This window comes from Sander vitreus, chromosome 8 (assembly GCF_031162955.1).
Source record: "Sander vitreus isolate 19-12246 chromosome 8, sanVit1, whole genome shotgun sequence".
NCBI lineage: Eukaryota > Metazoa > Chordata > Actinopteri > Perciformes > Percidae > Sander > Sander vitreus.
Window position 1 is genome coordinate 8,170,476 of NC_135862.1, and position 23,386 is coordinate 8,193,861.

The 23,386-nt window shown below is 39.5% G+C and overlaps 1 protein-coding gene across 1 annotated transcript; it reads left to right on the forward strand.

The window, feature by feature from the left end:
* Window positions 1–18,424: 18,424 nt before the first annotated feature.
* c8h11orf96 (chromosome 8 C11orf96 homolog) lies at window positions 18,425–20,093 on the forward strand. Its single transcript, XM_078256032.1, has one exon. The coding sequence runs from the start codon at window positions 18,903–18,905 to the stop codon at window positions 19,281–19,283; it is 381 nt and encodes a 126-aa protein (XP_078112158.1). The 5' UTR covers window positions 18,425–18,902; the 3' UTR covers window positions 19,284–20,093.
* The last annotated feature ends 3,293 nt before the right edge of the window (window positions 20,094–23,386 follow it).

Consider the following 23,386-nt stretch of genomic DNA (forward strand, 5'->3'; position numbering starts at 1 on the left):
GTAGCTCTCAGTTTCAAAAAGGTTGGTGACCCCTGATCTAGAGTCTAGAGAGATCATGCAACCATTCTTGTAACTATATCTAAATTATGTAATAAGGTTGTTTAATGGAAAACAATTCTTCATTTCATATTGTGTTTTTATTAAAATCATGTGCCACAATGCAGTCAGAAAGTATTAGGACAGTCCTGTTTTTTTATCTTTTTGGCTCTATCCAACACATTCAATTTAAATTGAAACAGTAAGGTGAAAGTGCTAACTGTTACTTTTAATGTTGCTTGAGGCCTTTCCCTTACCTTGTACGGCAGCTAGATTCTCGCGATTACAAGAGATCATGCGAAAATCCATCTTGTTAGGCTTCAAGTAATGCTTCACACTGGCTTCTTTTTTTGGTTGAAGTTAGCTTGTGATAGACGGTGATAGACAGATGCTTCATCCAATCACCTGCCATGCATTTTTCCAAACAGTTTCCAATGACGGCTAGGCAAAAAGTGAAGATTGAGTAGACAGACCAAACACAGCATCACCAGGGAAGATACCAAGCTTCTACTGATGTCTGTGGGACACAGAAGCTTGAGAGACAGTACTTCACCTGACAGTTTTAAGATTGCCTAATATACTGACAAAATGACTAAGAATTCTATTTGATAACTACCCTTTTTGAAAGTTTTACACTCACTCTCTCACACACACACACACACACACACACACACACACACACACTCTTAGAAGATCCATGCATGATGACAAAACAGGCATGGGTCATTTGTAGCATTGGCTAAGTGTGAGAAAGTATCCTAATGTAGCTTTCAGTGAGTCCCAGTCCCAGTGAGTTCAGTAGTCCCAGCAAATATGGCTGTTGCAACAAGCAGGCTTAATATGGATGAGCTTCTTTTTTGCCAGAATTCTGGTAATTGTTTCCTTCAAGCTTCAGTTTTCTGTATAATTAACAATTTTGTTTATTATTATTGTGGAAATAAAGGATCACAAATTCAATCAAGTGTCAAATCACTGAACCCACTCCTCTGGGTGATTCCTGATGATATGGTATATGCTATTATATATAGACATTAGGTCACTGGCCTTGTAATATCAACTTGGTAGTGCAAGTCCAATCATACCCTCTATGCAGTTTATTAATAGTTGTTTGTGTCATATGGATTGCTCCCATCTGAAGGTTCTTCATGGCAAAACAATCCTGTGGTAGATATATAGATAGGCCTGACTCAACTGTTTCTTCCCGACTGCTGGAAGATGGGAAGATTGTTTTGATATTGAAGCCTTTTGTAACAGTTTGTTCTAGTAGAAAAAATTGCCCTGCAATTCCAATAAAGATGTTGTAAATGGGGGTTTTAACAGCCAAGACTGGCACAATAAAGGCAGAAAAAGTCAAATGGAATAAAGACTAAAGATCATTCCTATATGATATAATTAGCTTGCCACACACAGAATGTCACACTTCCCTACCAGTCAGTTGAACTGGGGGGAAAACAGTGACTTCAGTCTCCACCTTCATTGATAGCCAAGATGGTGGTTCAGAGGTGTATTTGTTTGATCTGCTAGCTTAGCTTAGTGAGGCTTCAGCAGATGCAGAGGGAATGGAGAGTAAATAAGGGTAGGGAGGATGTAGCCTTTATTTGCCCCAAACACTGTAGACCACTGACTGACAAGTAATAATACTACTGCTAACTTTTTTCTTATCCACAAGGCAACTTTATTTTTCTAGAAAAAGGCAAATAATTACTGTTGCAATGAACATTATAGACTAGGGCCAGGTTCAGTTGATAGTATATTAAAGTGACGGCACATATATTATAATTCACATTCTAAAAAAAAGTGTATTTAGTGTTAAGTTACTGTAAGTTAAGACCACCGAAGTGTGTACTGTTCAAACTAAACACCACTCAACACCAACAAGATACTGTAACTCACTGCAGCCTCAATTTTTCAAGTGCCTTTCCATCAGTACAGCACTTACTGTAACCATGACAACTTCTTTGGTTGCCCCATCTGACTCTTGCCTTACTTTGGTCTGCTGATGTGTTATGTCTTACTGTACATGTCAGCCGCAATCTTTCCCCAAACTGTCTGAAAAGAATTATATACCTGACACACACTTTTCCATTATTACTGAGCAAACAGCTTAGGTTACACATGACAGAATAGTAGACTACAGGATGTATTTTTGTATATATAAAAGGGGATTCGGGGACTCATACTGTGTAATAGGGTCAGCAAGACCCTGTGTGTGTGTGTGTGTGTGTGTGTGTGTGTGTGTGAAGGGGGTCAGCTAATGAGGAAGACCCACAGTGAGTGCAGCAGGTTGTGTAATAGGTCATAGGCCTTTTGTTGGTGCAGTGCAGCTAAGAAATGTGCCATGCTGTGGCCGACTTTTACTGGCTCCTTCATGTTGGGCCTCCAGAGGCACTGATTGGGACATTTTGTACCAGACGAGAACGTCACACCGCTGAACGGGAAATAGGTCTGGGCTGAACATTTGATTACATTTTGTCACAGCGCCTTCTGTTCAAGTCATTGGGGCCAGCGTATTTGTTTTTTAGAAATGTTCTGTTGCAAATCTTGCACCTGCTCACTGATCACAGGTTGTTCTGGTTAAATAATAATCAAAATAATTATAGTAAAAATAGGAAGAAAAAAACTAAAGGTCCTTAATATTTGTAAAAGAAGGTCATTAAATTGTCTAGTGTACACCTGCAGCTTTCATTGCTCCTCAATGATTCACAGCGACTCAACACATTTTCTTTTATTGTAGTGTGCTGTTTATTCTATATCAAATATTTTAAAGCTGCACTAATCAATATTTTTATATCATGAAGGATCAAATACTATGTCTTATATCAAAGGTGTCACTTAGTGTAAAATGATTGACTGTGAGGGAGCATTTTAACGTCTTTAGGCTTATTGTTTCAGTTTTACGGCCTGCAACGTTGTTGTTCAGTCTCTCGGGTCTCATCAAGCAGGCAGCTGTTGTTATAGGAAAAGCTCTAATAAACCTACAGTACCTGTATGCTGTAGCTTGTTCCGCTGCCCTGATGTGAACCAAAAGAAATATACATTTTCGGAATATTCAGAATCAGATTGTCTTCTTGTATCTGCAAGCACTTGCCCAGCTCTGTCTTGTTATTGTTGATGTTTTCCACTCTGCCCAGAAAGGAATTTGGCATGTGACACGATGGCTAACTAACAAGCTGCCAGGCATTCCTGTATTAGCCACTGTTTGGTTGTTGCAGATCCTGACACCTGTTGTGCAGAGCAGAAAACATTTGGGTTTACGGGAGCTGCATCAAAGCTGTGGTTGCTGCTAACTCCTTTATAGCTGTCTCTGGAGCCACTGGAGCCACTGTATGGTTACATCTAATTAGGCATCAGTCCAGCGACGTTCCTGTCCATGCTGTTTACTTTGGCCATCTGATCTCCAGCCACCAGCCTCTGAAGTCTCAGATTAGCAGACAGTAAACTGTAAACTGAATAACTGTGTTTGATTACAGAGCTCTAGATAGGTTGCATGGCATTATAAAGTCCTGATTCACAACGATATTGGAATTAATCCAGTGGGGAATATATAATCATGTATATTAAGTACAGGTGCAACAGTGACAACATAATGTTATAGTAAAGTAACAAACTGACTTGCATAATGATTTTTAATTAATGACAGCTGTTTGATCATGTTGAGCCTATTTTTGAATATGGCACAATGTGTTGAATATACTGTAGAATAATAAGCCTCTGAACTGTTGAACTGGCACTTTCATAGCTATACATGAGTATTTTTTGATAGTAGTATTTTAACCAGTGAAAAGACCATTTAGCTTGAATTTAGACTGTTTAGAATAGCCTATTCAGATCTGTGGTGTGCTGGTAAATCTGTAGTGTCACATAGGAAGTAAGTGATGCATTTTTATGAGCCACACTAGTCAGTTCACCACTTTGGTCCAGACTGAAATATTTGAACAAATATGAGGTGAATTGTCATGATTCCCAGAGGGTGTATCCTAATGACTTTGTCGACTCCCTGAATTTTCCTCTCGCACCATCATGCAGTTCAGATTTTAGTTTTTTAGTGAAATGTCTTGACAACTGGATTGCCCTGAAATGTAGTACAGACATGCATCTCCCCTTTAAGATGAATTGTAATCCTTTTGGAGATCCCTTGATGTTTCTTCCTGCGCCATCACCAGATCATAATAGGTTTCTGAAAATAAAATACCTGCAAAACTAGTGACATTCCTAACAGCCTCAGCTGTACTTTGTGTTTTGTGATAATTAGCAAATATTTGCATGCTAAAACACTAAACTAAGATCGTGAACATGCTAAATCACAACAAATCTCAACAATTAGCATGTTGAGATTGTCATTTTGAGCATGTTAGCATTTAGCTAAAGTACAACAGTGCATTTCTCGATCCACCATTATCTTTGATGTCAAGAAATGCAACATGCTGGAGTTGAGAATTTTAATTTATTGTCCAGCGTGTCGCTATTGTGGCAAGTTATCGATCACATAGAGCTTTAATCTCATTCAACTTTTTCTTGGTTAAAAACTGAACAGTGTAAAGGGATAGTTAAATACTGCAGAGAAAAGCAGAAATTACATGTATCAAATGTCACAACCTGAATTTGAAGCCTCGTCACAATTACTGAATTTGCTACCATAAGTAACACTTTTTCATAGTTTGTGCTACTTTGTTTTGCTAAAAGGATGGGCGATGCCACATATCACAGTTTAATAGTTTAATAACAATTGGCCATTACAGGAGAATATTTTCCCAGAAGTCCATAGTTGTACTGTGAGGGCCAGTCTTGACCAAGCTGTAATGTTGGTATTACTGAAAAGCTTCAGGTGTTTAAACAGTAATACATTCTGGTTGTATGAAGTGCAGCAAACCCATGTTTTTCTTGGTAGGGCTAAACCCTAAAGTTAAACACATTGTCAAAAAGTTAAATGGCAGTGTCCATTTAGATGAGACCAGTCCATGAGTTTCTGAGTTGTTTAGGCAGGATGTTTGCAGCTCAGTAACAGCTCAGCACTGGAGACTGTCACTTTTGCATTCTGGGAAACCTAAACTGACTTGTGTCTTCATCCATGGAGTGTATGAATGAGTGAGTCTGTGAGACATTGTCTGTATGTCCAAATGTACACATCCAACTGTAAACTTTAAGAGTATACACTTATATTTGTGTGTGTGTGTGTGTGTGTGTGTGTGTGTGTGTGTGTGTGTGTGTGTGTGTGTGTGTGTGTGTGTGTGTGTGTGTGTGTGTGTGTGTGTGTGTGTGTGTGTGTGTGTGTGTGTGTGTGTGTGTGTGTGTGTGTGTGTGTGTCCTAAAAGTGCAGCCTGAAGTCATGCTGTGATTTTCTGGGAAGCTTCTCTGGGAACGAGTTGACCGATTCACTTTACCCTCCCAGCTCCATTCCCCTCCCCTTCCCTCCCCTCCCCTCCCCTGGGCTTCAGTTCACTCTCCTTTACTGTGCTTCCTCCTTCTCTCCTTCTTCACCTATTAGCCTCTTCATCTTCACCTCTCCATCCCTGTCTTCTGTCACCTTTTCAACTCTCCTTTATCCGGCTTGGTCAAGTTGTCTTATTGGTTCAGCTAATATTGCAGCTGCCTCTCTCTGGTCGACCTCTGAGAGAGATAATAGATGTGTGTGTCTCACTCTAAATGTATTAACTTAAGACCGGCTGCTGGACATAAGATACATCACTGTCTTTTACCTAATACTTACATTGCTTATTAGGACTTACAAAGAGTCACAAGTACAACTTCCTCCTCTCTTCCATCCTTCACCCCTCCTCCATCACAGTCATTGTCTGTGTCTTTTGTACAAGTTTGAATAAACATGTTTACTGTGACTGTCGGACAAAACAAATATTTGCCTTCCTATAACCTACAATTTAGCCTATTTTGTACATTAGGGGTTCTTTTCTACATAACGCTAAGTGTACAATACTATTTTTGCAATGTAAAGATGATGACTTAAAAAATCTGTATTTGCAACATGTATCTTTTTTTTATCAAGGAATGTAGTTTATAGATGGATACAATTTATCAGAACTAATAAGCCTTACAATAATCTTAAAGCGGAAAGGGCTTTTAAAAGTAAAAGCCCTATTATTTCATGTGTCAATCTTTAATGTTTTCATTTGAATGCCTTGTTCTAAGTTTGAATTTAATGGAAAACATGAACTCAGTTGGTCTTAATGCGTCTCTCCTACTGTTTCCAATATCCGCCCCCTAGCCTGTGAGGTCACATCTTTCCTGTGTGAATTATAGCGGCTGGCACTAATCTCATGTTAACAGGAACATCATTAGTGGCATCTTGAGAACATAACAGCTGATTGTAATGCACCGCCAATGTGGTAACTACACAAACTGTTGAAAAGGATACTTCCTTGTTTATTGCTATAGACGAGGAAGTATTTCAAAAGACAATCCTGAAACCAGAAAGTCACAGCTGTGGGTCTACTAACAGCAGCTTCTTATCAGCAGTTCATTGGTCACAGTTACACTGGAAATAAATCTGTCTAATGAAGACATGTAGACTCATATTCATTTATTTAAGTCTGTGTAATGTTTCTCTTATGAACAGTTTTAGGAATCTGTAGTGCAGAGACAAGGCAAGGCAAGGCAGCTTTATTTATATAGCACATTTAATCAACAATGCAATTCTAAGTGCTTTACATAAAACTAAAGGACAGGAACTCTTACCGGCTACCCACCTGCAAACTGGTGGTGTTTTTTTTGGACTGCCTGGCACAGATGGGGGTACAGCTACCAGGAATCAAAGCCCGGGTTTTTTTTTACCCCCTCATCACCCATGCGCCCCTGACAAAGTTGTGTTCACCCAAAATCGGGATGGTAGTAACAGCAACCCAAGTTCAAACAAACTGCAATTCAAGTATATAATCAATAATTATCAAAACACCACATTTAACAGAGACTTGATACATTGCTTACTTAAGGTCTTGTGCATCAACTTAAATGTAGTAGATATGATCTTAGACACATCTAGATTCTTTCTGAATTCAAATGAAAAACAAAAAGTCACAGGAAAAAATCATTATTTACTATCTGTGACACTAAAAATGTCTTTTATCTGTGGATGCATGTGGTTGTGCAGTGTAAACAGATACAGTGTTCCTGGATGGGAATCCTTCCCAGTCTCCAAGTCTCAGTCTATAAATAACCTTGTTGTCCCTATCGTTTCTTACTGACTCAGTGTCAAGAGAGGGAGGGTAGGGGAACCCTGCCAACCCCGAGAGGATGTTGTGTTTATGATTTACACCAACGTTGTCTCTGTTGCCGTCTTATGTATTTTTAAACAGAACTAAAGCTACCTCTCTTTATAAAATTACACCAGTGAGTGATGCTAGTTATCCATATACTGCTTACTGCATTGACTTTCCTAAATATGAACTATATATATATATATATCTACTGTATTTAATGAAATGTGGGGGGGATTTTGTTTTTTAGCCAGCAAGCCAATGCTAACCAAGTTAGCAAGCTAACAGTAATCATTATATTGCTTTTACCTGCAGTTACCAAAATAATTAGTTAAACTGATTAAGGTTTATTTGTAGTAATTCCTCAGGGCAGTGTCACATCCAAGAATATGTGTTTGTCACACAGCAATCATGCAAACAAATCAATGTAGCCTTTTTAACACTGGTATTTGCAGTTTTAATATTACAGTGTTACAGGCAAATAACTTTGCGTGGACATTACATGAGAGATGCAGAATGTAAAACAGTCCAAATAATAGCATATAACATATAAAACCTTACGATTATATTATATTTTTGCCAATACAGTTTCAGAGGTGTTATACAAACAAAAACACTAGATTCATCATATAATATAACTCAGTGCGATAACATTTTATTGACATTAAAAAACATTCAGTTGAATCAGCACCTCTCAGATACAGCTGCTGCAAAAACACTGAATAATAAATGTCAGAAATGGCTGCACTGCTGGATGTTGTGCACAGTCACTGCGCTCAGCTGTTGTTAACTAAGAAATAGTTCCAGTACATAAGGTCTCCTTAAAGACTTGTTGTAAGTGTGCACACTCATAGTTCTTCAGAAAGGAGAGAAGACATACAGTACCTGGGCTGCCCACCAACTTTGGTTCCCCTCCTCTCCGCTGTCCCCTGACATTTAGGTTGCTATGGTAACAAGGTTGACCCATCATGGTGGGTACAGGGTGATTTGCTGGTACGGGAATGTGGCCTGTGGCGTGTACCTCACCTCTTGACCCGTGGACCTGGATAATGGATTTGCCTTAATTCTCTCTCTCTCTTTCTTTCATTCTGTTTTTACACACTTAGTGAAAGTAATTCTTTTGGACATTTTGTTACAATATATACATACTATTGTCTGATTTTCTTCTGTTTGCAAACTAGCATATAATAAAATACTGTGCATTATTACTGTATATATTCATACAAGCTAAAAAATAATCCTGTACATTTTAAAAAATACTTAAGAAAAGTCTTTCAATAATTTATTTTTCAAATATATTTGAGCTTTCAAATTTTAACAGACCCCGCTACAGACCTTTCGCACTGAAATCCGCCTGCACAAACATAACGAAAACTCCTGAAAACACTCACACACAAGAATAACAAAAAGAGTTTACAGGTTGTCTCTGTATGCATTTGTGTGTTAAAATGGCAGTTAGTTTCTGCCAGTCCGTCCAGTAGATGTTGAGATGTTTCACAGGATAAGGGAAAACGTTACCTGCTGGTGGTGCTACCAGAAAAGTCTAGGGATCAAAAAAATCACTAGTGATAATTCTTTGGGCACCATATATGTCTATAAAATGTAATGTCAATCCATCAAATAGTCAAAAAGTCTTTAGAATGGATCTGGGGGATCATAAATGTCTGCACAAAAGTGCATGTCAATCCATCCGGTAGTTGTTGAGATATTTCAGTCTGGACCAAAGTGGTGGGCCGATGGACAGACCGACATCCCTAGAGCCATGCCTCTCACACAGCTAAAAACAATACAGCATTCATTCAAATTCCTTCAAATACCACTGACCACTGTGCTATGTGTGTATTAATTCTACATTGGGCTGTTTCTGTACAGAAGATTCCACTCACTGTGCGCTGCTTACTCCTAGAGACTGACCTGACAATCTTACTGCGGGACGCTGAATCATGGCTAGTGTAACCAAGGGGGGTGACCTTGGATTGACCAAACTTTCCACTCCCAATTCAATGTAAAAACAAGAGGCACGGCCATACTAATCTGGAAAAATGTTCATTTCACCTCAGATAAAGTAATGACAGATTCAAACGGTCACTATGTTATTGTTACCAGTACATTATACGAAAAGCAGGTCATCCTGGTATCCGTCTATGATCCCAATTGGGACGACCATAAATTTGTGAGTTCATTATTTACTACCATTCCAAATTTAGATTCTCACCTTCTGATAATGTGAGGAGACATGAACTGTGTGATCGATTCAACACTGGACAGGTCTAGCCTACGATCAACTACGGCCATGAAAATGTCCCAGGCTTTTTCCACGTTTATGAGTCAATATGGATTGGTGGACCCATGGCGATTTTCACATTCTTCCGTAAGACAATACTCTTTCTTCTCCCATGCACATCGTTCATTCTCACGCATAGACTACTTCTTGATAGATAAAAAACTTATTCCAGCTATTGTCTCCACCCAGTATTTACCCATAACAGTGTCGGATCATGCCACGGTAATCTTAGACCTTCACTTTAGTATGAAGCCAAAGGGATTCAGACATTGGAGGCTAGACCCTCTCTCGCTGGCAGATGCCAACTTTTGCAAACATATTTCTGAATCGATCACTTTCTTCTGTGAAACTAATAAGAATGATGAAACTTCCCCGTCCACATTATGGGACACTCTCAAAGCCTACTTAAGGGGTAAAATTATCTCTTTCACGTCATATACAAATAAATTGTGCAGATCTCGGCAGAAGGAGCTGGAGGAAGCCATTGCAGATCTAGATAACTCACTCTCGTCCGCAAATACACCGGATTTATATAAAGAAAGAATAAGACTCCAAACGGAACTTGATCTCCTTCTCACCTCTGAGGCTGAACAGCTTCTCCTTCGCTCTTGGGGGTTGGTGTACGAACATGGTGACAAAGCTGGACGCCTTTTGGCTCATCAGCTGAAGGCAAAAACAGCATTGAATCAAATGACTCAGATAACAGACGAATCAGACTCAATAACCTCTAACCCGGACAGAATAAATAACACTTTTAGATCATTTTTTTCCCAACTATATGCCGCAGAGTCCCTCACAGATGAAAACCAACTAAATAACTTTTTTGAAAATTTGGACTTAGCTGAAGTGTCACCCAAGGACAATCTAAGACTAGACGCCGCTCTCGCTCTCTCAGAAATTAAAGAAGCGATACATTCAATGAACAGTGGTAAATCCCCAGGCCCCAACGGATACCCGGTCGAGTTCTATAAAAAATTCTCAGACCAGTTAGCTCCACTATTACTCGAAATGTTTAACCACTCATTTAAACAAGGCACCCTGCCGCCCACTCTTATGCAAGCTTCCATCTCCATCTTATAATTTATAAGAAGGGTAAGGACCCACTGAGCTGCGCATCTTATCGACCAATATCACTCCTCCCGATAGATGTTAAAATACTCGCAAAAATCTTAGCTCGGCGATTGGAATCTGTCATGCCCCAGATCATCTCAGAGGACCAGATGAGATTTATAGGGGGAAGACACTCATACTCCAACATAAGAAGGCTTCTCGACGTCATCCTCTCTCTATCTTCCTCTAACGTCCCAGAGGTAATAATGTCTCTTGACGCCGAGAAGGCCTTCGACAGGGTGGAGTGGGCCTATCTCCTCTTTTCCCTGAGACAGTTTGGTTTTAATACTAACTTAATTTCATGGGTCAGATTACTCTACTCCTCTCCCTGCGCCTCAGTGTGCACAAACAACCAATGCTCTACTCCGTTCCCACTTTTTTGGGGAACACGACAGGGGTACCCGCTATCCCCGTTATTATTTGCGCTAGCGATTGAACCACTATCAGCTGCTCTAAAAATGGAGGAGGGATTTGGGGGGATTGAAAGATGGGGCATAAAACACAAGGTTTCGTTATATACAGATGATCTGCTTCTTTATGTAAGTGACCCTTTGGCAAGCATCCCACGTATCCTGACTTTATTAAATTCTTTCGGTCGTCTATTGGGATATAAGCTAAACATCTCTAAAAGCGAATACTTCCCAATCAACCAATTAGCTGTAGACATATCACCATCAACAATACCCTTTAAAATAGCCAACACAGGATTTAAATATCTTGGCATTACAATTACACGATCCTTGCGAACAATGTGAGAGCAAAATCTTACTTCATTAACAACGACGGTCAAGTCCGATTTACAAAGATGGAATTATCTGCCGTTGTCCCTAGCCGGTAGGATACAAATTATAAAAATGAATGTGTTACCAAGATACTTGTATGTTCTTCAATGTCTGCCCATTTTTCTTCCCAAATCCTTTTTCACAGCTATAAATGACATTATTTCATCATTCATCTGGGCTGGTAAACGGCCAAGGGCAAGTCGTACACTGCTTTGTAGGAATAGATCGGCTGGGGGACTGGGTCTACCCAATCTAATCGGCTACTATTGGGCAGCCAACGTACATAAGATAATATCTTGGTTTACTTCCCCTCAATCCAGTTGGTGCCAGAGTGAGTCAGCCTCCTGCTCCTCGTCGGCGCTAGCTTTAACATGTAGTACCTTGCCCTTCTCCCCGTTAAGCTTTACATCTAATCCGGTTGTTATTGGAACTCTAAAAATTTGGGCACAAATAAGACGCCACTTCGGATGGCTCACCCTCCCTCTAGCAACTCCTATTTGCAATAATCACCTGTTCATTCCAGCAAAGATTGACCCACGATTCTCCGTTTTAGAAAATAAAGGGCTACCTAGTTTGGAAGACTTGTACATTGATGGTATATTTGCGAGCTTCAACCAATTTAAAAAAAAAAAAAAAAAAGACATTGTATTCCTCTATGCACTTTATGTCTGTGTCTTGCACTTGAAAAAATACCACTGAGCAGTTTATTCTTACTTTTTGTTCCTGCAGGCACTACTTAAACATTTCTAAATACTACTGGACATCTCTCTGGCGTCCCTTAATCAGACGACTTTCTTTGCTGTTAGTGCTTCTTCTACTGTGCTGTCTATCTCATTATGCATTTGGTTTAGTGCATACTATCAGTGACACCGGAATAAGCTGCACAATTAACATGCAGTGAGTCACACTAATGCTCTCAATTTACATTAAGTTTGACAATTAAAATCTATCCTATATTGGGACAAACTATATAGCAAAGTCCTTATTATGGCTGTGTGTCGTCTATGCCAATTATACTGTTAGCCCCTAAACTAATCCCTTACATTGAGCCCTGTAACTCTACCTGCACACCCACTACACACAAACATACTGCGCACACACACACACACACACACACACACACACACACACACACACACACACACACACACACACACACACACACACACACACACACACACACCAATGAAGTGGAACCTAGTGAAAGTTGAGCCCGCTTATTAATTACAATGACTCCACCTGATTCCTTTTCCAGCCAATGCCCTTGTTTCATAACCAGGAATGTAATATTTATATACATATTATGTCACTGATATTGGCTCATATTCCAGTTAAGATCTCAGTTGGAATATGCTATTGCAAGCACCTGTAAAACGCCCTATAGTTCTTTAAACAACAGTATATTATAATGAATTCAATTATGAGACTTTTGTATAACGATTGCATGTAAATAAGAAATGTATCTATTTTTTTAGCTCCTTTTGCAAGCATGCAATTTATCAATGACATATTGGCAAAATAAATTAGGATACATTTTCCATCACACAGTTTTCTGCTAGCTAAGATAAACTTGTTTGGTTTGGTTCTTTAGTTGGTTAATCAAAGTGGTGAGATTGAACCATACAGTAAATGTGCAGTAGGTGTTTTTAATGTGCCCCAGTTAATGACCATATCTGTATACAGTTTTATGACAGTCAACTCCAAACCATCTTTAATTGGTGTGTGCATATGTGTGTGTTTAGGGTGGGACAAGAGCAGTGTAGGTGATCAAAGAGGGGATTGGAGGGGATTATTTCTCAGCTGCCAATGCTCCCTGCTGGAAGTATTCTCCTTGAAATGTCATCAGCTGTTGAATACAGGAAACGGGATGGGATAGAGTGATACAACACCGAGGATAATGCCTACAAAATACCTGTTTTGGTTTGACTAGAAACAAAGAAACCACAATAAACTAAAGAATTATTTCTCGTTTGAGCACAATAGATTTTTTTTCTCTTCCCACCGAAAAAGGGACCGTCACAGGCAGCAATGCATTCTGGGATTTACACCAGGATTTTCCCACCAACAGAATAATAACAGAACATTACAACAAGAAAAAACAACTTGCTGCTACAAATAACAGCAAGCAAGAATGTGGTAAATGAGGTTATGTTTATTCTAACATGGATTGTGATATTTTCAGTTCTTTTACTTTCACCTCTTTATTTTAAGTGAAGCTTTTAACAACGTGATTGAAAGACGAGTGCAGTGCAAATGTTTTTTCTGGGTAATGTTTTTGCCAAACGATGTCCTTGTGTACAACACATGCAGCCTTGGCAGACTCTTTTTAGAAAAACAAGGCATCCCCAAGGACAGACACAGTTTTTGCTCAACACACTCCCCATTCCCTGCAAGCATGTCACAAAACATGTACGCTAAATCAAATGGGTGATGATATGAAATGAAAAAATCAAGCATGTATACATTTATGCATGGTCACGCACTAGAACCACACATACACACACCTTCTCTCACACACCCACACACACACACACACACACACACACACACACCTACAGTTAAACAGGAATCACAAATGTAATATGATGTCACTTGACTAGCAGCTGCTGGCTTGATCGTGGGTGACCTTAGATCTACTTAAAATAGAGCAAGGAGGTATTTGCAAGTTCACGTCCACGGCTTACAACCCCGCTGAACGCGTGTGTGCATGCTTGTGTGTGCGTGTCTGTATTAGACAAGTAACAGGATGACCTGGTGTCCGTCTCCCCCTCCTGAGGTGTCATCTAAGGAATGCGTGACAAAATGATGGAGCTGTCACCCCTTAAAACTCTGCAAACATGGCAAAGGAAAGCCCATGAGGTCAACCCTTGAAATACAAAGTTGTCACCTCAGTGCGATTGATCGTACGTTGCATGATGTACATGCTTTCGCTGTCACTGTTGGCGACACTACAAGTTCATATTAGTAACTATGGATGACACAAAGTGAATTGACTTCATAAAACCATGTACAACATCCTAAATTTATATCTTGGTGAGAGTAAGTAGACCGCACAATAACAAAGCAGAGTGATCACACTAATTATCACAAAATAGATAGAAATTAAATGTACACAAATATATCTCTTTCACTGAACCCTGCTTTATATGAAGTAACAATATTCCTGTGTATAGTTTATTTGCCAGACTTGTTTGTATTGCACCAGCAATTAATTATCCTATCACACCCACTCTGTGCCGTGCAGAAACAAGAGTTGCTTATTTTCATAGCAGCAGTAAAGAGTTTTGTCTTGAGCGTTCAAAAGTCACAAGTGTGTTGAATGGCTCAGGAAGGGATTTTGTCAGCTGCAGTGTGAATGTAACCGACCCAACTGATCTACACCAACCTTGACATGCCCCCTTCAGCGGTGACACTGATACATTTAGTCATTACAGTTACAGTTAAGATGACGTGACATGTTGACTTGGATGATGCTGGGACTGCTGATGAGTCGCTGGTGTTCGTATATATCTGTTTCCATGTGTGGCGTGTGACCAATAAGACCGAGCTTCCTGTGTGTCTGTCCATAACCTATTTTTTCTAATCTGCAAACATTCAAAAAATGAATTCCCAAAAGGTTTTTTTTTTCCATTTGCAGTAAGTTATCTTAAATAGCTGGTTTTACTCTCATACCAGCAGTTATATTTTTCAAGTGATGGATGTTTAAATCAGGATAAGACACGTTCATTTAATTATCACTATGTTTGCTCTCTACACATTGATGCTGTCATGATATATTAAAACTGACTGTATTTTGAAATACATTACATCACATATAGAATTACATATAAATCAACCTTCAAACAATACAACCGAGGTTGGTATTGTTTTGAAAAAAGAAAAAATATGGTATCATGTGTTGGACTGTAAGAGTGTGTGTGAGTGTGTGAATCATTACTGAGGAAGCACAATTCTTAGTGCCAATATGCTGCTCTTCATTAAATTGTTTGCCATTACTAGTTTAAGTTTAAGAAATTTAACTGTGAAAATGTGGGCTAAATTTAGTTTGTGTTGAATGAATTAAAGCTGGGGTAGACAGTTTTCTGAAAAAAAAACCCCCACCAGAAAAGAATCTGAAAATACAACCCTCCTCCTGCAGCTCAACCTATACGAGTAATAGTCATTAATTTCAATCATCCCGATCGTGATTGAGATCATGATGCCATTATATAGCGCCAATCCTATGAGAATTACCAGAGCCCGTCTACGGAGAGCCTGTCCACTCTCTATTCAGCCCCATTGTACCGAATTTGGTTGCAGTTCAACCAGTGTTCTACTGGGGGTGATCGCAGGCGAGTGCAAAATGAATGGGACTCAATGGAGCTCGACGGCTAAATTTGTCTCTTTCGCCTGATGAATTTGAATTAGCCACAGCTGTGAGCCTTTGGCTACGGTCAGCAGAAGGCTAAAGTATTACCAGCATTTTCTCTGAAAAGCTTCACCGATATTGACATGGGTTTTATTGCAGTTTTTTTTATTTTTTTATTGTCAGACTCTCTTTTATATTTTTTTGTTTTTGTTTTGAAAAGTCTGTCTTTTTTGGGGGTTGCTTTGCAGTGTAGCCATGTGTTGCCAATGCTGGAATAGCAAGGATTTTCTGCCATTGAATCAGGCTTACACCATCTGAAGGGACTTGCATGTGCATCTGCATTTGAAGAACAGCAAATACTTTGTAGAAACACCCTCTTTTTGAATAACTTGTGATTGGCCAAAGTGACACGTCACAGGCTGGATTTTCTAAAGCCTGAAAACAGAGCCAAGAGGAGGTGCAGAAGTCTAGTTTTCTATCAGACCACTCAAATTGCAATATGCTTAAGGGTCGTTATGGAATGTTTGCCTAATAATGCAAAAAAAACTGCCTACCCCAGCTTCAAGATGCTATAACATGACATCAATATATCATTGAAAAAATAATTGTGGTGACTTGAGTATTACAAACAAATAGGCCATAGTGAAAGTGATTAATCACTTTTATAATTCCCAACAAACGTTGCCTCTCCCTCCATGGCATTGCTCATGTGCTTGTCTTTGGTTATTGTGAAAAACTTGTCACTGATTTTTTGTTCTTGTATTCATTAGGACTAAAGTGTGAGAAAATATCACAACCCATCTCATCAAAAATGTGCAAGTAGACATAATTTATTCATAGACTTCATTTGGTACACTGAGACACTTCCACAACATTGTAGCCAAGGTGATTACAAGAAATCATTCCTGCCTCATTCCATAAAATTGTACCACAATTCACAGCTGTGTGTGAGATAACTACCTCACACATTACAATATAGCACTATTATGCTACTTGCATACTGGTCACTTCATATTTAATATCTAATATTATATTTTTTTTTTTATTTTGCGATATATACTATGTATGTAGGTTGTGAATTGTATTCTACACTTGTACATACATGTACATTTGTGTTTTGCCCAATTTGGGATTAATAAAGTCCATCTATCTATCTATCTATCTATCTATCTATCTATCTATCTATCTATCTGTTTGTGGTTTAATGTAATGGATGCCAAATGTCTCGTGGGAATGCTGCATAACACCAGCTGTCTTTAAACACTTAGACTAGACTAGATTCTAAATGATGTTAAACATTAATGCCCTGCTTCACACCTGGACCTTTTTTTAGCATGTTCTCTGGGTATGTATTTGGGTTTCCTCAGGGTGCTCCACTTTCTTCCCACAGTCCAAAGACATCCAATCCAGGTTGATTTGTCTACTTTTGATTGTGCGTTCAGCTTATTGTTGGTCTATGTGTGTAAGTACGCATGTAAGGCTGCCACACTGTACATACAAGAGGTAAGAGATGAGGTGGTTGTACCATCACAAGGACTCTACAGTAATAACGTCCTGACATTGTTTATCTCTTCTGCAGTCCTGTTTACATTATGAACACTGTTAGCAGAGCCGCCTGCCATGTTTCCCTCCAGACTCACATTAGGGTGAGTTCAGATCCACTTTAACCACACATTTCATTTAAGTGAACAGAGTGTGCATCTTTTAGTGCATACAAGGCAAAATCCATTGTCGGGCTCGTTAGTATGTCTGTCTGGCTAGACTATAGTTACTTTGGCAAGTAACCAACTTATTTGATCCTGACTATGCAATTGGCTAGTGAAATATTAAAATTTCTAGCTCCAGCATGTCAGTAATGGTGCAAAAAAGAAGACAAGGAAATTGAATGTATAGTGCTCCATATAATAGTAACTACACCCATGGCTGCATATTGAAATGTGTTTTTTTTTTTCTTTTGAAGCTCTTCAAATGAGACTTTGATTAACCTTAATTTGGCTGGTTGTTGTTTCTCAGCCAGACTCTCAAAATTCTGGCAAACTGTTCCTGAGCTGGAGTTATACACGTGGCAATGCATTAGAGGTGTTGAAATTAATCGAGATATCGAATCGAATCGCTGACATGATAATCGTAATCGAATCGAATCTGGAGATCAGTGAAGATTCACACCTCTACAATGCATAAGTCAATAAAATGATCTCCACAGAGTTGACTCAACTCCTCTGTAATGGACTCAGCTTTTCTAACCCCTGTCCGTCCCAAGGACTCTGTCCTACGTTTTGTGATTAAAACATGGTCCACTTTTCTCCCTTCTCTAATTCTCTTATTTGTCGTCTCTGTTCTGCATCTTTTTTATGTCTCCGTTTCTGTCTGGACTGTCTTTCTTTCCCTCTGTCTCTAAATCTCTCTCGCCCTTACAAATCCGTCAAAGCCTTATCACCCAAGCACACACACACACACACACACACACACACACACAGATATTCTATCCTCATATGTTTATTTTGGTGGGATGACTCTGACTGGCTGACTGCTCTGAAGGCCGGAACCATGACGAAGATGGAAGGAGGGGAGAAGGAGGGACCTAGCAAACAGGGTGTGAGAGAGAGAGAGAGAGAGAGAGAGAGAGAGAGAGAGAGAGAGAGAGAGAGAGAGAGAGAGAGAGAGAGAGAGACTGAGTGGGTAGTGAGCTGCTATAAAAGAGTGTGCTGGAGCTGTTGGTGGCATTAACCTCACCAGACTGAGATTCACACACACAAAACGAGAAACAGCCAGAGAGAAAAGAGACATCAGACACCAGCAGAGCTGAAACAGAAACACTCGCATTGAGGAGTGGAGAACAGAGGCTGACCAGAGCAGCTCAAAAGCGGTTGTTTCTTTAAGACTGGCAGTCGTCAGTGAGTGTACCTGGACTTGGAGGTTTGAGGAGTGTTTGTTTGGCTTGACTTTCGACAAACTCTTGCTTTGGTTCTCCTGAGAAAGACAGACGTCTACTTAAATAGGACAAAGCACCAGAAAGGGCAAGGAAAGAAAAGTTTAAGACGTGCACAGCCAGTCAGCTGTAGACTTTCAGTCACACTTGGTGTTGCATTTAAACTAGATTTAATTTTGTACCTATTTGGGCTTCTGTTCGACCAATGGCTGCTGTGCGTCAGATGGTTATGGAGGCCTCTGGCTTTCACGTCCTGCCAGCTCACCTTATGGCCTCAGCCATGGAGGAGTTCCCCCAGCAGCTGCCTGTTCCCAAAGGCCCAGCAAGGGGCAAGAGCCGCTCCCGCAGACCTCGCGAGGCTCGCTTTAAAACACAGCCTGTCACCTTTGCTGAAATCGCAGAGGTAGAAGAAGAGGGTTCCTCACCCCTGGAGGAGGAGAGGGCACGTCGTTCCTTCTTGCAGTCCCTGGAGAACCTGCGGCGGAGCACACAGACCCTCCATTGCCCACCGGCTGCCCATCATAGCTGCAACCCCACACCTACACAGGCAAGCCTGGACTCCAGTGACTCGGACTCCACCCAGTGAGAGGTGGGACATTCCCCTTTCCTTGCACCCATGTTCTTCGCTTCGCCTTGACACCGCTTCGAATGGAGGCCAACTGAACTGAACCAAACTGGCCTGTCTGCCAGCCTGCCTGTGTGTATAAGCTGCTGCTGTCTGCATTTAATATATACTAATATCAACATACAGTATACAGCTCAAAGATGCACTTGATGCACATCTGTAAAGATCTCAACCAGGCTGGTTATACTGCTGTATAGATATGATGAAGTAGCAGATGACGCTGTGTTGAACACACTCTTCAAATGTATTCCTTTTCTACTGTAGATGTCTATGAGGAAAACTTAAATGATGAAAGTTGCCTGATATTTTTCCATTTTAAAGTTGTATTTTTTTTTCAATTCAGATTTTTCTACTTGACCTGTCACTATAAAACTAAATTAGTATTGTGACTTACCAAACTGTATATACTTGACTAAGCAATGTACTGAGCAACGGAAGTGACCTGGATGTCACTTAAGCAGTTTAGTCCCATTACAAAGCTTTGTCAAGAGTTCAAGCTCTTCTTTTCCAACTTCACAGTTAATGAAATCTCTGCTCTCGCTTTAATTCCTAGCAAAATTGCCTTCCTAAATGGCTTTATTTATTCTATTATTTTGTTCATAACCAAGTGGAGTTGTAGTAGTGATATTTAATTGCTCTTTCTGACTTCTAAAGTCACTTTGACGTTGTGGAAAAACATAACCTTTATACTTTGTATTTGTTATACTTTATACATATATGTTACAACGTTTGTTATATGTACTTTAATAAATATTTTCAAGTATTTTGAAATTTCTTTTCCCATTTCTTTTTTAATTTCTATTTAGGAAGTGTGCTGAAACAAAAAACTGTAAGTCGGCATTGAGTTGTGTGTTATTCAGACATTTTTCATCAACTGACCTGACACTGTAATTGTAAACAATTAAACATAAACAACACGTGCAAAGGTCAATAAGTCTCGGCACCAAGACAATGGATCTAAGAAAAAAATTACAACCCTAAAAGGTTGATATACAGAGAAAATATGGGTGAATAGATATAATACCGTGAGAAAGGATAATGACCTAATCAGGAGAAGGGAAGTTGCGAGACAGTGGGTGGTGATATGTAGCCTTTACTGGCTGTCCAGTGTTATTGTTAAGATAATCTGACGCCTGACCTATATGTAAACACTCAATACTTGAGCATAACTTCATGCTTGCTGGGCAGTTGACGCACTTTCAGTAATGTCAGGTTGTCATTAGCAAACTCAGCTACAACAACCACCAGCCTGCTGAGAGAAGAGCCCTCTGCATCCAGCCCTCCTGTTGCTAATAACCCTACTCTCCTAATCCATTCGGTGACAAGAGAAAGGTGATGCATGACTTCCATCCCGAGAACCTGCTTGGGTTGCATGTGGCTTGACTAAAAATAGACTCTGATTAAGTAAATCTCCAAGATGTGAACGACGTTCTCTCCAGACGTATGATAAGCGTTGGACTGTGATGCTTGTGCCGTAAGGAGATGTAATCACAGACAGACACAGATCGGAGGCCGCGTTTGTGAGGCAGAAAGGGGTAGCAGCAGTGGTGTAGTCTATACGCAGGTATATGCAGTATACCCACTAAAGAAAGCGCCAGGATTTCCACATAGGCCTACCCACTTAAAATGTCAATTTTTAAAAAATCGATTGACAGCCCTAATATATATATATATATATATATATACAGTACAGTATACATACTACAATACATTAGACTACACCACTGGGTAGCAGTGTTTTATTTATTGTCAGTAAATCCCATGAAAAGACTAAAACCAACAATAGGTTGATCCGTAACACTTTCTGACTTCCCTCCCATCTGTGGCACTACATCTCAAGCCAATTGGTTCCCAATAACACGGCGTAGTGTACGTCCTCAAAAACAAGAAACACATTTCTTAAAACAGCTGGGCACCGTAAATAGTAAATAGTACATTTGTTGGGGACTATTTTCAATCAGGGATTAATACAGGTGCTCTTGTGAGTTTTTATGGCACCAGCACAATATATCGGTTGACTCAAAATAAATAACAGTGCCTATGTTAACTGTAATAAAGGAACACATCACCCTACATGTGCAAAGTGTGGCTCATTTATGTATTCTCACTGGTGTTTGGACTACAATGACGATGGAATGGAATAAGATTTATGAGGCTATGCAGGTGATGCTTGTTTGGATCAATTTAATGTTGGTTTGGGTCTTTTCATGGTATTGGTTGACAATAAGAAAAAAACAGAATATTGCCAGCCTTTCTTTCAACTATCATGAATATTAATGTGTGCACACAGCAAGTAAAGCAAAACATCCTGATGACCCCGACTCGTATACTGCTGCGTCTGACATGAAACAAAACACAACTGTCTATTAACAACAGCTACTTCTTGTCTCCCAACCAATGTCGAGGATGGACAAAAACCAGCTGGTAGCACACGCTCTCCATACCTCTTCTCATCTCTCACACATAAACACACATTAGTCATTGTTTGTCTAGTGCCTGTAAAAGCTGTCATACTTGACCACATCCAAAGCACAATTACGGCCTGTTTTCATGTGTGACAATGCAACTCTGGAAGCATTGCGTCACTGAAATTTTCCCACTCAGAGTGGGACAGTTTTCGACAGCTTTTCAAGAAAGCGAGAGACAAAGATAAGAGAAACATAATTGTCATTATGTGCTGGGGTGACAGGTTGATCGGTTCATGCCTCCACTTTTCGCCTACTTTTTTCAGCAACCTAGTTTTTTTGTTGCAAAGGAGATTAGGGCGTGTGCAACAGCAACACTGTAATGAATCATAAAGTCCCCACCAAATCTTATGTATAAATATATTTCCCTCCTGATTAGTTTCACTGTCTGATTCTTTTCAACATAGCAGATGCTTAGGGTCCTAAAGCTTGAGATACATGTTATAAAAACAAATTTAAAATTTATATATATATATAAATATATTTATAAATATATTTATTAATATATATATATTAATAAATTTGGCCAGAATTATGAGTGAATAGTGTGACTGTGCACTTCTTGCCTTAAAATGAAAAAAATAAAGCCTGTTGCCTGGACTTCAAATGCTTTGTCGCCTTTGTTTGTTTTTTCTAATCTCTGAGATTTAAACTCTGATTGCACTCTAGTTCATTAAAGGTTTACAAGATCAGAGGTAGGAACTAGACCTGAGCTGACCCCTAAAATCAATCAGTTAAATCTTGAAATCAATAGGAGAACAGTAAAGAGGTGTCCAAAGAGGGGTCATGCCACTTTGTGACGTGGTGTGTTTGTTAAGAACCTGGCAGAAGACATGATTGCATAAAAGGGCAATCATCTGTTAAATAGGACATGCACATGTAACAAACTGTATAAGCACCATGTTTGGCCAGCCCTCAAAGCATCAGAATGACTGAGGGTACGTGGAGGCTGAAAACACTTGTTAAAGTGCCTGTGTTTTTTTCCTATTATTGTAGGTGGGATGCCAAGATGTTTAAAAGGCAACATCAGTGCTTTAAGTGCACTACTGTAATGACAGTGTGTTAGCTGACGTCTGACCAACCAGACAGGATAAGACACAGCCGATAACACAAATGCACAGTCTCCCTCTGTTCAGGTTTTCTGACATTATGATTATCCAAGTGGAAGTGAACACATTTCACACTTTTATTTTATACATGGAATCAACAGCTGTAAATTACATAACGATCTGTAGGAAACACTTTTCGACAACAATTAGCAAATATTTTTTTCTATATTAAATGGTAAAAGTAAGATTGTTGCATTGTTCCATCCTTAAAATAATAATAATCCGTAAAATACCTGCCTGCTTCATTTTTCAAATAATATACAATATGCTTAATTTGTTTCTGATTTCTGCTTTTAATCACTCGCTCTTTGATTAACAAGTAAATTTTCCAAAAACAGTATGGTCTTGAAAGTATCTAATGGGATTAAAGTAAGAACATGTCAGCTAAATGAGAACCAGGAATTCCATTTACTCAAAATGTAACTTTACTAAATCTGATTTGGGCCTCTCTCTTCTGAGACTTTCAAACCTGTTGATGTGTAACAGGGGG

Coding starts and splice junctions, on each gene's coding strand:
- c8h11orf96 (XM_078256032.1), top strand. CDS start 18,903: ATGGCTGCTGTGCGTCAGATGGTTATGGAGGCCTCTGGCTTTCACGTC.